This window comes from Bos grunniens, chromosome 7 (assembly GCF_055505025.1).
Source record: "Bos grunniens cultivar Pamir isolate PY7600 chromosome 7, Bosgru_T2T1.0, whole genome shotgun sequence".
Classification (NCBI taxonomy): domain Eukaryota; kingdom Metazoa; phylum Chordata; class Mammalia; order Artiodactyla; family Bovidae; genus Bos; species Bos grunniens.
Genome location: NC_141171.1, coordinates 43,172,502 through 43,187,401, shown reverse-complemented (window position 1 = coordinate 43,187,401; position 14,900 = coordinate 43,172,502). Strand labels below are relative to the sequence as shown.

General features: G+C 51.5%; 1 protein-coding gene and 1 non-coding gene across 3 annotated transcripts; both read right to left on the bottom strand.

Annotated features, from left to right (window-relative positions):
- Positions 1–78: 78 nt before the first annotated feature.
- On the bottom strand, positions 79–6,013 carry FGF22 (fibroblast growth factor 22). Of its 2 annotated transcripts, none has more exons than XM_086411243.1 (3): positions 3,264–6,013; positions 1,122–1,225; positions 79–1,024 (listed from the first exon to the last, which is right to left on the bottom strand). In XM_086411243.1, the coding sequence occupies exons 1-3, from the start codon at positions 3,667–3,669 to the stop codon at positions 830–832; spliced, it is 705 nt and encodes a 234-aa protein (XP_086267369.1). In that variant the 5' UTR covers positions 3,670–6,013; the 3' UTR covers positions 79–829. The 2 variants fall into 2 exon arrangements, with proteins under 2 accessions (XP_086267369.1, XP_086267370.1); XM_086411244.1 differs by having other exon boundaries at positions 79–1,001; positions 3,264–3,571.
- A 2,747-nt stretch (positions 6,014–8,760) lies between these two features.
- Positions 8,761–8,833, bottom strand: TRNAE-UUC (transfer RNA glutamic acid (anticodon UUC)). Its single transcript has one exon. It is a non-coding gene; the product is annotated as a tRNA-Glu (tRNA).
- Positions 8,834–14,900: the final 6,067 nt, after the last annotated feature.

Here is a 14,900-nt window from a genome sequence, read left to right as displayed (position 1 = left end):
GCTGCACACCTTATAAGGGGCTCTGAGGCCAGTGTGTGTGGGTCTGCAAGGATGGCTGTGACAAATCACCAAACTTGATGGCTTAAAACAACACGTTTATCAACTTCAGTCTTGGGGTCACAATTTGGGTCTTAGAAGGCTAAATCCAGGTGTGGGCAGGGCTAGTCCCTCCCAAGGCTCCAGGGGAGTACCGACTCCCCACTTTTCCAGTTTCTAGAGGTGCCACGTCCCTGGCTCACAGCCCCTCCCTCCATCCTCACAGCCAGCAGCGCAGCATCTCCTCTGCCTCTGACCCTCCCACCTCCCTCTTATAAGGACCCTGTGATGACACTGGGCCTCCCGGAGGATCCAGGGTTGTCCCCATCTCAGGGACCTTAATCCCACCTGCAAAGTCCCCTATGCCCCATGAGGTGACATGTCCATGGGCCCTGGGACCAGGCCCTGCCAGTCCATGGCATCAGTGTACCCCAGCCCCCAGCCTCCCCACCTCCTTGCTGCTTCAAACACCCCAGTAGGTTCCCACCCTGGCATGTTTGCCTCCCCATCTCCAGCCTGACCGGTGCCTTTGTTGAAGCCTCCCTGGCCCCCAGCTTGTGGCTGGATTTCTTACGCCCCTGCTCAGCTCACTGTCCACCTCCCCTCCAACTCAGTCTCTCCGAGCGCGAGGCCACATCTGTGGAGTCTGGTGGTGTTCCCAGTGCCCAGTAGAGCAGGTGCTCAATGCAGGTGAAACCAGTGAGTAACTGGACACGGGCTCGCCCCAAACCCCGCCTTCCCCAGCCTCACGCGTCTCCCGAAATCTCGGACCAGGCGTCACTGACTCTGGGACTCAGGAGACCAGGACGGGCAGGAAGAGCGTGGACGGGTGGTGTCGCTGTGTGCGGCCCCCGAGCCTCGGGGCGCCCCGACCGTCCAGAGCCAGGAACATAGGCCGGCCTTGGTGGCGCCAGCGGACTGACGCGTAGGTGTTGTAGCCGTTCTCCTCGATTCGCTCCCGGAACCTGCAGTGCGCAGCGCAGAACCGCTGCGGGGTGGGCGGTGAGCGGCCCTGGACACGCCCCCGAACACGCCCCCGCACACTTCTGCGCGCACCCCCGACCGCCCTGTGCACTTCCACTCACCGACCCATAGAGTCTGCCAAGGCGGTTCATGGCCACGTAGAAGCCACTGTGCACCGCCTTGAGCACCACGACGCCCACACGGATGGATCGGATCTCCAGGACGCCTGCAGGGAGGGGCTCTGTCAGGGCCCGCCCCACTCCCCACTTCCCTACTCCCCCCTCACCCGCTCTCTCTGTTCATTCATTCACGTGGGAAACATTCCCCATTGGAAACATTTCCCAAGTACCTCCTGTGTGCCTGGCCCTGTGCTGGGCGTGGGGACGCACCAGGGGCCATGCAGGTCCTGAAGCTGTGGGACTGACGGGTCGGGGAAAGAGTACTCCAAGCCCGGGGGCGGGGCAGGGGAGGTGGTAGGGGTGGGAATCAGTGGGGAAGGAGTAAGGCCTTTCTCTGGAGGCCAGTGGAGATCATCCCCAAGCTTTGCAGTAGCGGGGAACGTGTTAGTCAGGGGTGAGAAAACCAAGCCAGAGGAGGTGAGTGCCTCTGTGACAGATATAGACCCCTGGCAGTGAGCACAGGCCCCGTGGGCCTTGCCCACAGTCCCCACAGTGCTGTTACCATATCTGATGGTGACAGCTTGGCTAGCCAGGCCCATGTCTTTACAGGGGAGACACCGCCCAGCCAACGGCCTGGGGGTGGGGCACAAGGTGTTCAGATCAACACTACCTCTAACACTGCTTGAGTGTTAACAGTATGCCAGGCATTGTATCCCACCAAGCCCACACACAGCTCCAGGAGAAAGGTGCTAACTATGCCCACTTCCCAGGTGGGGAAACTGAGGCCTGAGAAGTGGCAGAGCCAGTTTCTCAGGCCCTGTTGCTGGATGGGTGACCCTAGGGCAGCCCTGCCCCATCTGAGCTGATGTTTCCTGTCCAGTGGAGCAGGGTTGGGGGACAAGCCCCAGCTCACACTCTGAGCCCCACCCAGGCACGGGGGCCTAATCTGGAGTCAAAGCCCTGCCCTCTGGTGTTCAGCCTGGACTTGGATGCCTTTGGTGATGGGGCACTCACCCCATGTCCCACAGGACATTTGCACCAGCTGTTTTTTGGGTGAGACACCCAGTTCCAGGTGGGGAAACCAAGGCTCAGAGAGAAGCAGTGACTGTCCTAAGCCATCCAGCAGAGCCAGACTTCACCCCCAGCCCAGGGCCACCATGCCTGGCCATGCCCACCACTGAGCGACCGGCCCAGCCAGTGCCCCTGTCCTTGCCCTCGTCTGGTGAGACTAATGAGGGCCTTGAGAGCCCCAGATGAAAGCAACTGGGAAGGGCAAGGTGATTATCTGCCCTAATGGAGGTGATTCAGGCAGTGGCCAGCACTGCCTCAGCTCCCCCACTCCCACTCTGCCCAGTCTCAGAGCTGCAGGGAGACTGAGACAGGCCTGGGGTCATTGACCGCCCTAGCCTCCCTTTTATTGCCAATCTCCTCCTTCTCTTTCTTTGCCCCTTCATCTCCTCTTACCTCATACATTCCACAAACACTTATTGAGTGTTTCCTGGTCAGGGCAGCAGGGATGTGACACCAACTCAGTGAGGTTCTGGGCACTGTAGAGCCCCAGCTCCATACCCCCACCTCCCACCCCAGGCCCTCTCTGTGCCTTAGTTCCTCATCTGCCAAGTGGGTGTCCAGGAAGACATAGAGGGGACCCCAACTCAGAAGGGCCCTGAGTTTGGTTTTGCAGCATGGGGAGTTCAGAGTTCAGACTCAACTCTACCCTCACCTCATTATGTGCTGGGCCCATGGAGGCTCTTCCCGGAGTCCCAGCTTCCCCTCCCCTTCCTCTTTGGAGCCCCCGTGGTCCCAACCTCAACTATCTCTCTGAGACCCTTCTGCTGATGAGCCAGGCCTGGAGGTGGGAGCTTCCCCCATGACCTTGACCTCAACTGTTCAACCCTCCTTCCAAGTGGGTTGGGCCCATTTTATAGTTGAGGAAACTGAGGCCCCAGACGGGAAATGACTTGGCCGCCACCACGCAGCCGAAGGAGCCTCCAGAACCTCCCTCAAGTGAGAGAAGGAACGAGAACTGTGCATAGAACCTGAGCTGGTGTCACATCCCTGCTGCCCTGCCCTGCCTTTGCTATTTGCCTTTGTCCGCCTATCTGCCCTGTCCCCCGCCCCCGGGCAGCGGCCCCGGCTACTCACTGTCAGGGTTGTCGCGCCAGCGGGTGCCTTGCACGCGGCCGCTGGGGTCCACGAGCAGGAAGAAGTGGGTGGAAGAGAAGAGACGCCGCCAACGCACGTCGCCCTCCAGGTGCGGGTAGCTGCGCGGTCTCCGCGGAGTGTTTAGTGTCCCCGCGGTGCCGGGCGCCCGTGCCAGCAATAGCCACACCAGGCCCAGCCATAGGCGGCCGCGCATGGCCACGCGCCCAACTCGCTGCCCGTTCTCGCCTCCCCGCGAGCATCCGCGGCTCTGCCATTGTGAGATCAGCGAGCCGAGCAACCGACCCGGCCGCCCCACGCAGGCCAATTGGAAGCCTTGGGGGCGGGGCCAGCTCCAGAGGGGGCGGGTCAGTATGCGGGGCGGGGCTGTGGTCCGGGGGCCGACCATCGCGGCTCCTCAGGGGCGGGGCCAGAGCCGCAGACGGCGGAACAACTACGCCTCTGGAGTTGGGAGGGTGGGCGGCCCCGGCAGATTGAGGAAAACCCTGCGGTCACTGCGCGTGTTTGTCTTGCGGGGCGGGGAGAGCGGTGCTTCTCCTTGAGTCACCAGATTGGTCTGAACGGACTGCGGGCGTGTGAGTGTTAAAGAGGTAGAGTGCAGAGACCCACAGGGAGTCAGAGACAGAGAGACATAAAGACAGAGCCAACGGTGTAGGGAACTACGTTCATTATCTTGTACTAATAAATATCCTGGAATGTGAAGTTAAGTGGGCCTTAGAAAGCATCACTACGAACAAAGCTAGTGGAGGTGATGGAATTCCAGTTGAGCTGTTCCAAATCCTGAAAGATGATGCTGTGAAAGTTCTGCACTCAATATGCCAGCAAATTTGGAAAACTCAGCAGTGGCCACAGGACTGGAAAAGGTCGGTTTTCATTCCAATCCCAAAGAAAGGCAATGCCAAAGAATGCTCAAACTACCGCAGAATTGCACTCATCTCACATGCTAGTAAAGTAATGCTCAAAATTTTCCAAGCCAGGCTTCAGCAATATGTGAACCGTGAACTTCCTGACGTTCAAGCTGGTTTTAGAAAAGGCAGAGGAACAGAGATCAAATTACCAACATCCGCTGGATCATGGAAAAAGCAAGAGAGTTCCAGAAAAACATCTGTTTCTGCTTTATTGACTATGCCAAAGCCTTTGACTGTGTGGATCACAATAAACTGTGAAAAATTCTGAAAGAGATGGAAATACCAGAACACCTGATCTGCCTCTTGAGAAATTTGTATGCAGGTCAGGAAGCAACAGTTAGAACTGGACATGGAACAATAGACTGGTTCCAAACAGGAAAAGGAGTTCGTCAAGGCTGTATATTGTCACCCTGTTTATTTAACTTATATGCAGAGTACATCATGAGAAACGCTGGACTGGAAGAAACACAAGCTGGAATCAAGATTGCGGGGAGAAATATCAATAACCTCAGATATGCACATGACACCACCCTTATGGCAGAAAGTGAAGAGGAACTCAAAAGCCTCTTGATGAAGGTGAAAGTGGAAAAGTTGGCTTAAAGCTCAACATTCAGAAAACAAAGATCATGGCATCCAGTCCCACCACTTCATGGGAAATAGATGGGGAAACAGTGGAAACAGTGTCAGACTTTATTTTTCTGGGCTCCAAAATCACTGCAGATGGTGACTGCAGCCATGAAATTAAAAGACGCTTACTCCTTGGAAGGAAAGTTATGACCAACCTAGATAGCATTTTCAAAAGCAGAGACATTACTTTGCCGACAAAGGTTCGTCTAGTCAAGGCTATGGTTTTTCCTGTGGTCATGTATGGATCTGAGAGTTGGACTGTGAAGAAGGCTGAGCGCTGAAGAATTGATGCCTTTGAACTGTGGTGTTGGAGAAGACTCTTGAGAGTCCCTTGGACTGCAAGGAGATCCAACCAGTCCATTCTGAAGGAGATCAGCCCTGGGATTTCTTTGGAAGGAATGATGCTAAAGCTGAAACTCCAGTATTTTGGCCACCTCATGCGAAGAGTTGACTCATTGGAAAAGACTCTGATGCTGGGAGGGATTGGGGGCAGGAGGAGAAGGGGACGACAGAGGATGAGATGGCTGGATGGCATCACTGACTCGATGGACGTGAGTCTGAGTGAACTCCGGGAGTTGGTGATGGACAGGGAGGCCTGGCGTGCTGCGATTCATGGGGTTGCAAAGAGTCGGACACGACTGAGCGACTGATCTGATCTGAATAATAACCTACCCACTCCAGTATTCTTGGACTTCCCTGGTGGCTCAGACGGTGAAGAATCCACCTGCAATGCGGGAAACCTGGGTTCGTAAGATGCCCTGGAGGAGGGCATGGCAACCCATCCAGTATTCTTGCCTGGAGAATCCCTATGAATAGAGGAGCCTGGAGGGCGCCATGCGTCCATGGGGTCACAAAGAGTCGAACACAGACAGAGCGACTAAGAAGGAGCAGCATAAAGGAAAATAATCTGAAAAGGAATATGTATGTATAACCAAATCACTTTGCTATACATGTGAAACTAACACAACGTTGTAAAAAAGTTCATATATTTCTTTTTGGCTGTGCTGGGTCTTTGTTGCTGCACACAGACTTTCTCTAGTTGCAGCGAGTGAGGGGTACTCTGGAGTTGCGGTGAGGTGCATGGGCTTAGTTGCCCCATGGCATGTGGATTCTTCCCCTACCAGGGATTGAACTGGTGTCCTCTCTTGACTAGGGAAATCCACAACATTGTAAATTAACTACACTTCAATTTGTCAAAAAAAAGGTTAGAAAAGAGAGAGAGAGCCAGAAACAGAGAGAGACAGACAGAGAGACAGTCAGAGACATGAGACTGAGAGGGAGAGACAGAGAGACAAGAGATAAAGCTACAAGGAGAGACAGAGTCAGTTGGGATAGAAATGGGTTAGACAGAGACAGTATGAGAGAGACAGAGAGATGGAAAAATTGGGCAGAAAAACAGGAGACAGAGAGCTGCCCAGGGGCCGAAGGTTGGGATGGAAGTTCTGGCCCAAATGTCTGTCCATGTTACCCAGACCCCTGGACTGGGTGGCCATGCCCAGAAGTACAGGAGCGGGGGTCAGTCTACCCTTCCAACTGGAGCTTCCTGAGAGCCAGGCTGGTGGCTGGAATTCCACTGAGAGATTGGCCCTGGGAAATGTGAGGAGCAGGTGAACTATTTGAAGGATACTGTGAGCAGAGGTATTTGGGCAGGAAGGTGGCTGACAGGAGGATGGAGAGGTAGGCGTGTCCAAGGCCAGCCAATGGGAACAGGGATGCTGACCAAGGCCAGCGCCCATCCCTAACATCTGGCTTTGCCCGTCCAAGGGGGTAGGAATGGGGCTACCTCAATTACACCCACACCTGCTTGTCATGTACAGACACACCTGGAGCCTTGGGCCCCATGAGGTGAGTGCAGTAAAGCTTCACAGACTCAGCCAAACAGCAACATTGCCAAGCAGGGAAACTGAGGCCCAAGCAGGGCAGGGCCTTCCCCCAAGCCCCACACAGGACACATGCCTGGGCTCAGAGCCCTGCCTTTCAGCTTCCGGTGCCTCATTCCTATGGCCACAGCTACAGAAGGCACATTTAAGTAGCACAAGCCTGCCCTAATGGACTTCTGGGGGGCAACCAGTCCAGCCAGATGCATGGCCAACATGCCTCCCTGGTGGCTCTGGGGCTCCCCCACTTCTCATCCTGCCTAGTAGGATCATGCGGGGGTGTGACAGACACCCAGGACTGAGATGGGGGTCCCGCTCAGCCCGTATCCTCATACTCAGAGGGATTTGCCCACGGGCATCACCCTCCCAAGTCTTGGCTCCTCCTCTGGAAGATAGGGCAGGAGAGGCAGGCCAGAAGGATGGATGAGATAGTCCATGACCTTGCTGGTCCTCCGAATGACACCTTCAGTCCCGGCCCACCAGGAGCTTGGTCTTCCCTTCCTAGACTGTCCCAACCCCAACCTGCCAGGAGGACAAGATCCAGGACTCTGTGTGACCAGGGTTGGGGGGAACATGCCTGGAAAGACAGCTGTGCTCCAGGTGCTTCTAACAACAGCATCATTGAGATAGAGTTCACACATCACCCAGGAAACTGCAATTAGTGCTTTTAGCATAGAGTTGTCAATGCTTAGCTCTAATTCCAGAACATTCCATCTCCCAAAGAGAAGCCCTGTCCTCATCAGCAGCACTCCCACCCCCTCTCGCAGCCCCTGACAACCCAATTTCTCTGTCTGTGGATCTACCTGTTCCGGACATTTCCCATGAGTGGAATCACACCCTGTGTGTCCTTCTATGTCTGCTTCTCTCACTGAGCATCATGTTCTCAAAGTCCATCCATGTGGTAGTGAGTGTCAGGGCATCTCTTCTTTTCATGACCAAGTGATGCTCCCTGTGTGAAGGGACCATATTCTGTCGATCATCTATAGATGGATTTGAGGTTGTTTCCACATTTTGGCTGTTGTGAATTGTGCTGCTGTGGACATTCATTTACAAGTTTATGTGTGAACACAAGTCTCCATTTCTCTCATGCAGGTACCCAGGAGTGGAGCTGCTGGGTCATATGGTGATTCTGTGGTTGGCTTCTTTTTTAAAAATTAAATAATTAATTTATTTGCCTACCTAGGGTCTTAGTTGTGGCAGGCAGGCTTCTCTAGTGGTGGCACACAGGCCTTGTTGCCCTGCAGCATGTGAGGTCTTAGTTCCCTAAGCAGGGATCAAACCCATATCCCCTGCATTGGAAGGCAGATTCTCAACCACTGGACCACCAACAAAGTCCCTGGTTGGCTTTTTGAGGGCCTTATTTCACAGCAGCTGCCCCATCTTACATTCTCACCAGCTGTGCACAAGGGCTCCAGTGTCCCCACCTCTTCACTGGCAGCTGTTATGGGCCATGGTTTTGACTGTAGCCATCCCAGCAGGGTACAGTGGTGTGTTGCTGTGCTTTTCTGGAAGACGTCAAGCCTATGGACAAGTTACGAGAGCAGCACAATGAACGCCCTGTTTTGGGAGTTCTCAATTCTTTCATATTATTTATTTCCATCAGCTGGAGGATGGGTATATACACTGCAGCAAAATCACACTATGCAGCCATGAAAAAAGAGTAACGCCCTGAACACACAACAACGTGGATGACTTTCAGAACAAGAAGCAGTTGGACACAGCAGAGGTCTGTCTGTGGGACAGTCTGGAAAACCAACCCACCCACCGTGAGAACTGTCCAAAGGGTGTCATCCTTGAGGGCAGTGATGGGGGGTGTGAGAGGATTTCAGGGGTTGGGTCTTCTCTGGAACACCCTGTGTTCTGGAAAATTAATTGAACTGTATTTTTGATGTGTGCAGTGTTCCATGCTTTACCAGGAAAAATATACACCTGTGGTCTGTTTATGTACATGGCTGTTCAAGAGGCAGCCTCCGACATTTGGCTGCTTCACCCTTAAGTCTATTGGTTCAATTGTTTTGCTTTTTTTTTTTTCCTTTTGGTCAGGCTGCACAGCTTGTGAGATTTTAGTTCCCTGACCAGGGATTGAACCTGGGCCCTCTGCAGTGAAAGAGCCAAGTCCTAACCACTGGACCACCAGGGAATTCCCAAATGAGCCTTGAATCCTGAGGTCCTCCACAGAAGCCAGGCTGCAACGTCATCCCTCATCTATGCTCCAGTGTCCCCTCTTGTCACTGTGACATCCTCCAGCACCTTTTTTTCTCATCCCAAATCCAGGTGGGGCACATGCAGGGCCCTCCCTTCCCCTTTGTCTCTGTGACTGAATGAATAAAGATCCACAAAGACGCGTCTACATTCTAACCCCCGGAACCTGTGGATTTGACCTTATTTGGAAAGAGTCTTGGCAGCTGCCATTAAATTAAGGTTTTCAGACAAGGAGATCGTCCTCAGGGGCCCTAAATGCAGCTGCAAGTATCCTTATGAGAGACACAGACTCAGAGCAGAGGCCAGTGACAAAAAAGGCAGAGGCTGGAGGGAGGCGGCCACCAGCTCAGGATGCCTGGGGCCCCAGAAGCTGGAAGAAGCAGGAAGGACCTTCCCCGGGCACCTCCGAACAAGTCACGGCTTTGCCCACACCCTCATTTCATCCCAGTGATGCTAGTTCTGAATGTCTTGTCTTCAGAAATATGAGAAAAGACATATCTGTTGTTTGAAATACCAAGTTTGTGGTCATTTGTTACAGTGGCCCAGAGAATGTGATGCCATACCCTTCCATCTAGAGAGTTGCCCTTGCCTTTCTCAACACGTCTTCATTTTTTAATTAATTGTTTATTGAAGTGTAGTTGATTTACAATATTGTGTTAGTTTCTACTGTACAGCAAAGTGAATTGGTTATATGTATACACACATCCACTCTTTTTTACATTCTTTTCCCATATAGGTCATTACAGAGTATTGAGTAGAGTTCCCTGAGCTATGCAGTAGGTCCTTATTAGTTATCTATTTTAGTTATTCATTATTTATTTTAAAACTATTTTTACCTTTTTGGCCATGCTGTGCAGCATGTGGATCTTATTCCCCTATTGGGGATCAAACACATGCCTCCTGCAGTGGAAACTTGAAACGTTAACCTCTAAACCTCCAGAGAAGTCCCATTAGTTATCCCCCCTTTTTTTTTTCTTTTTTAACTCTGCTGGCTCTTTGTTGCTGGAAGTGGAGCTACTCTGTGGTGGCGTGCGGGCTTCTCATCATGGTAGCTTTCTTGTTGCAGAGCACAGGCTACAGAGCAGAGGCTCAATAGCCCAAAGTGGCAGATGGGCTTAGTTGCTCAAGGGATCTTCCCCAACCAGGAATCAAATCCATGTCCCCTACACTGGCAGGAAGATTTCTGGGACCACCAGGGACCTCTCAGTTATCTATTTTATATATAGCAGTGTGTATATGTCAATTCTAATCTCCCAAGTTATCCCTCTCCTTCCTTTCAACACTTCTGAAGTCTCATAGAGAGTGCCACAGCCTAAACTCATCTGAGCATCTCTTTGTTTGATCTGGGTGAGATGTTTTGGCATCTCTTTAGTATGTTCGCTGGCATACATGAACAGCTTCTGAAATGTAGTCTTGCCTAAGCCACAACATCTGGACACCACGTCCCTCTCTTAAGGGCATCTGTCTCCACCTGTCTCATGGGTTATTCATATTTTCTTGCTTCAGTTTTACAAGGAAACGTGATATCCCCATCAGGAGTGGAAAACCAGAGCCACACACTGACTCACTGACAGCTGAAGAAGAAATACAAAGAGAAGAGACCACGTGACAAGGTCTCAGAGCAGCAGGACCCCAGCCTGCGAGCCATGATATGATGACACACAGGTGGCACCAAGAGAGACCACCCCACTCAGAACCTGAGTGCAACTGAGAGGCAGAAACTGAGAGAAGAGCTGGCTTGTGAGGAGACACTGCTTTAGGGCATGTGATGTCCCAGTGAACAGAAGAGAAAACTGAGGCAAAAGAATTCAGAAGTCTTGGCTTCCAGCCCAGGCTCCTTGTACTGCCAGCCTGTGGGGATGTAAGCGGCTGTCTTTAGGTCTCAGGGAGTGGGGGGGTCCAGCTGACTCAGCATACCCCGCTCAAGACCAGGAAGGCAACCCCAGGTGTGAGTCACTTCTGAGGTCACGGCCCCCCAGGGCATATTGGGGTGGAATGGGTGGGTTCCAGAGGACGCTGCCATCTGTTGAAAACATTCCCAGCCGGTGGCATCACGTCGCACAGGCCCGCGTGGGCAGCTGCGTCTGGAATGTGCTGTTGAGAGCTCCCAGACCTGGGAGTAAGGCCCCTTTAAAGTTCAGGTTCAGCCTCCACTCTCGACACTGACACTGGGGAGACTGAGGTCTGAGCATCTGGGGATAGGTGTCGGCTTGAGCTGAGGCCCCAAGGCCAGCTGTAGTGTGACCCCTGAACACCCTTCCAGCTTTGTCTCTCTCTCCCACTGATTCACAGATCACAGCCTTGTCATGGCAAAGGGGCTTGCACAACTCAGTGAAGCTGTGAGCCGTGCTGTGCCGTGCCACTCAAGATGGATGGGTCAGGATGGAGAGTTCTGACAAAATGCAGTCCACTGGAGGAGGAAATGGCAGCTCACTTCAGTATTCTTGAGAACCCCATCAACAAAAAAGGCAAAAAGATGTGATACCAGAAGATGAGTCCCAACACCCCAGGTTGGAAGGTGTCCAATATGCTACTGGGGAAGAGGGGAGGGCAATTACTAAGCTCCAGAAAGAATGAAGCAGCTGGGCCAAACTGGAAATGATGCTTAACTGTGGATGTGTATGGTGATGAAAGTAAAGTCCAATGCTGTAAGGAACAATATTGCACAGGAACCTGGAATGTTAGTTCCCTGAATCAAGGTAAATTGGAAGTGGTCAAGCCAGAGATGGCAAGAGTGAACATCGATGTTTCAGCAATCAGTGAACTAAAATGGACGGGAATGGGTGCATTTAACTTGGATGACCATTAATCTACGACTGTGGGCAAGAATCCCTTAGAAGAAATGGATTAGCCCTCATAGTCAACAAAATAGTTCGAAATGCAGTACTTGGGTGCAATCTCAAAAATGACAGAATGATTTCAGTTTGTTTCCAAGGCAAACCATTCAACATCATGGTAACCCAAGTCTATGACCCAACTACTTATGCCACAGAGAACTATACAAAAAAGGTCTTAATGGTCTGGATAGCCACGATGGTGTGGTCACTTACCTAGAGCCAGACATCCTGGAGTGTGAAGTCAAGTGGACCTTAGGAAGCATTACTATGAACCAGCTAGTGGAGGTGATGGAATTCAGCTAAGCTATTTAAAATCCTAAAAGATGATGCCGTTAAAGTGCTGCACTCAATACATCAGCACATTTGGAAAACTCAGCAGTGGCCACAGGACTGGAAAAGGTCAGTTTTCATTCTAATCCCAAAGAAGAGCAATGCCGAAGAATGTTCAAAGTGCTGTACAATTGCACACATTTCACATGCTAGTAAGGTAATGCTTAAAATCCTTCAAGCTAGGCTTCAGCAGTATGTGAACCAAGAACTTCCAGATATACAAGTTGCTGTACAAGCTAGGTTTAGAAAAGGCAGAGAAACCAGAAATCAAATCATCAACATTCATGGCTCATAGAGAAAGCAAGGAAATTCCAGAAAAACATCTACTTCTGCTTCATTGACTACACTAAAGCCTTTGACTGTGTGTGTGCTTAGTCGCTCAATCGTGTCCAACTCTTGTGACTCCATAGACTATAGCCTGCCAGGCTCCTCTGTCCGTGGGATTCTCCAAGCAAGAATACTGGAGTGAGTTGCCATTTCCTTCTCCAGGGGAATCTTCCCGACCCAGGGATCGAACTGGGTCTCCTGCATTGCAGGCAGACTCTTTACTGAGCTACAAGGGAAGCTTTGTGTGGATTACGAAAACTGTGGAAAATTCTTAAAGAGACAGGAATACCAGACCATCTTACTTGTCTCCTGAGAAACCTATAGGTGGATCAAGAAGCAACAGTTAGAACCAGACATGGAACAACGGACTGGGAAAGTAGTATGTCAAGGCTACATATTGTCACCCTACTTATTTAACTTCTATGTAGAGTACATCATGCAAAATGCCAGGCTGGATGAATCACAAGCTGGAATCAAGATTGTCAGGAGAAATATAAATAACCTCAGATATGCAGATGATACCCCTCTAATGGCAGAAAGCGAAGAGGAACTAAAGAGCCTCTTGATGAGGGTGAAAGAGCAGAGTGAAAAAGCTGGCTTAAAATTCAACATTAAAAAAACTAAGATCATGACATCTGGTCGCATCTCTTCATGACAAATAGGGGAAAAAGTAGAAGCAGTGACACATTTTCTTTTCTTGGGCTCCCAAATCACTGTGGACAGTGACTGCAGCCATGAAATTAAAAGACACTTGCTCCTTGGAAGGAAAGCTATGACAAGCCTAGATTATTAAAAAAGCAGAGAAATCACTTTGCCAACAAAGGTCTGTCTAGTCAAACCTTTGGTTTTTCCAGTAGTCACGTATGGATGCGAGAGTGGGACCATAAAGAAGGCTGAGTGCTGAAGAACTGATGCTTTTGCACTGTGGTGCTGAAGGAGACACCACTGAGTCTCTTGGACTGCAAGGAGATCAAACCAGTCAATTCCAAAGGGAATCAACCCTGAGTATTTATTGGAAGCACTGATGCTGAAGCTGAAGCTCCGACACCTCAGACGCCTGATGCAAAGAGGTGACATTGGAAAAGACCCTGATGCTGGGAAAGATTGGAGACAGGAGGGAGTGACAGAGAATGAGTTGGTTAGATAGCATCACAGGGGAGGCTGGTGTGATGCAGTCCATGTCAGAAAGAGTGGGACACAACACAGCAACTGAACAACCACCTCTCTCCCAAACACTGCTCCAATTCCAACAGTTTATCCACAATTGTTCTCACCTCAAGGCTTTTGCATTAGATAGGATTGCAGCTTGAAGGGAAGTTACACCACTTATTTCTATTATCATCCTTCACATACCAGCTGATCCCAGAACAGACACTCCCTCCCCTGACCTCAGTTTCTCCACCCGAATGATAAGGTGGGGCATACCTTTCAGGTCTGATTCTAAAGCTCTGGCTTGCTCACCCCTGAGTGGGATCTGTCTGGAGACTAGGGCGGAGACGTTTCAGGCTCCAGGGAGTATTTTATTCCAATTATCATTGCTCTCCCCACCCCACTCCACTTCCGGCCTTGGAAACTTGGAAACTAGTGGGTAAACAGAGGCCAGAAAGAGTGTGTAAGGGTAAAGTTTAGGAAACACCTTGATGCAGCTCACCCTTGGCTTTGGGACTTGGAGTCAGATGGGCCTGGGCCTTCATTCCAGTGTCTCTGATATTCGTGATGTGTCTTTGGGCAATAGTAATAGTTACCTCCCCAAAGCTATCATTGGATCAATGAAGATGGACAGGAATTTGTAAATTGCGGAATGCTGTCCTAATTATTTGGCATGCGTGAGTGCTCAGTCATGCCTGACTCTTTGCGACTCCGTGGACTGTAAGGCCCCCAGACTCCTCTGTCCATGAAATTTTCCAGGTAAGAATACTGGAGTGGGTGGCCATTTCCTCCTCCAGGGGAACGTCCCCACCCGGGGATGGAACCCGTGTCTCCTGTGTCTCCTGCATTGGCAGGTGGAGTCTTTACCACTGAGCCACCTAAGAAGCCCAATTATTCGGGGACTATTCCTTAAACCAGGGGTCCCCAACCTCCTGGGCCACTACTCGTGCCCTTTGTGGTCTGTTGGGAACCCAGCTACACAGAAGGAGGTCAGTGGTGAGGAAAACCCAACCCATCTTCCTCCTCCCCCGCCCCAATGGAAAAAATGTCTTCGAAACCGGTCCCTGGTGCCAAAAACGTTGGAAACCACCGCTTTAAACAGAAATAAACAAAACTCAGGTTCCGGGTCCTCTCAAAGATGGCTTAGAGTGTTGCCCAAGCAACGGATCTGTCCCGCCCCTCCTGGACAGGGAACAGCCAATCAGCGGGCACTACCGGCTCATTGCCCCCCCCCCCTTTCAGGGCCCGCTGCCTCCTGGGAGTTGTGGTTCTCCTGGTGCCTTCCCGGTTCGTGGTCTCTTCGCGGCCGCCGTAGGCAGCGGAACTACGAGTCCCGGCGGGCGTAGGCGGCGCAGGCGCGTT

What these genes read in the sequence shown, in the direction of transcription:
- FGF22 (XM_086411243.1), bottom strand. Translation starts at nt 3,669, where the DNA reads ATGGTCGGCCCCCGGACCACAGCCCCGCCCCGCATACTGACCCGCCCC. An exon ending in CTGGCGCGACAACCCTGACA is followed by an intron (nt 1,226 to 3,263) that starts GTGAGTAGCCGG and finishes CCCTCCCTGCAG; the next exon opens with GCGTCCTGGAGATCCGATCC. An exon ending in TTGGCAGACTCTATGGGTCG is followed by an intron (nt 1,025 to 1,121) that starts GTGAGTGGAAGT and finishes CCCACCCCGCAG; the next exon opens with CGGTTCTGCGCTGCGCACTG.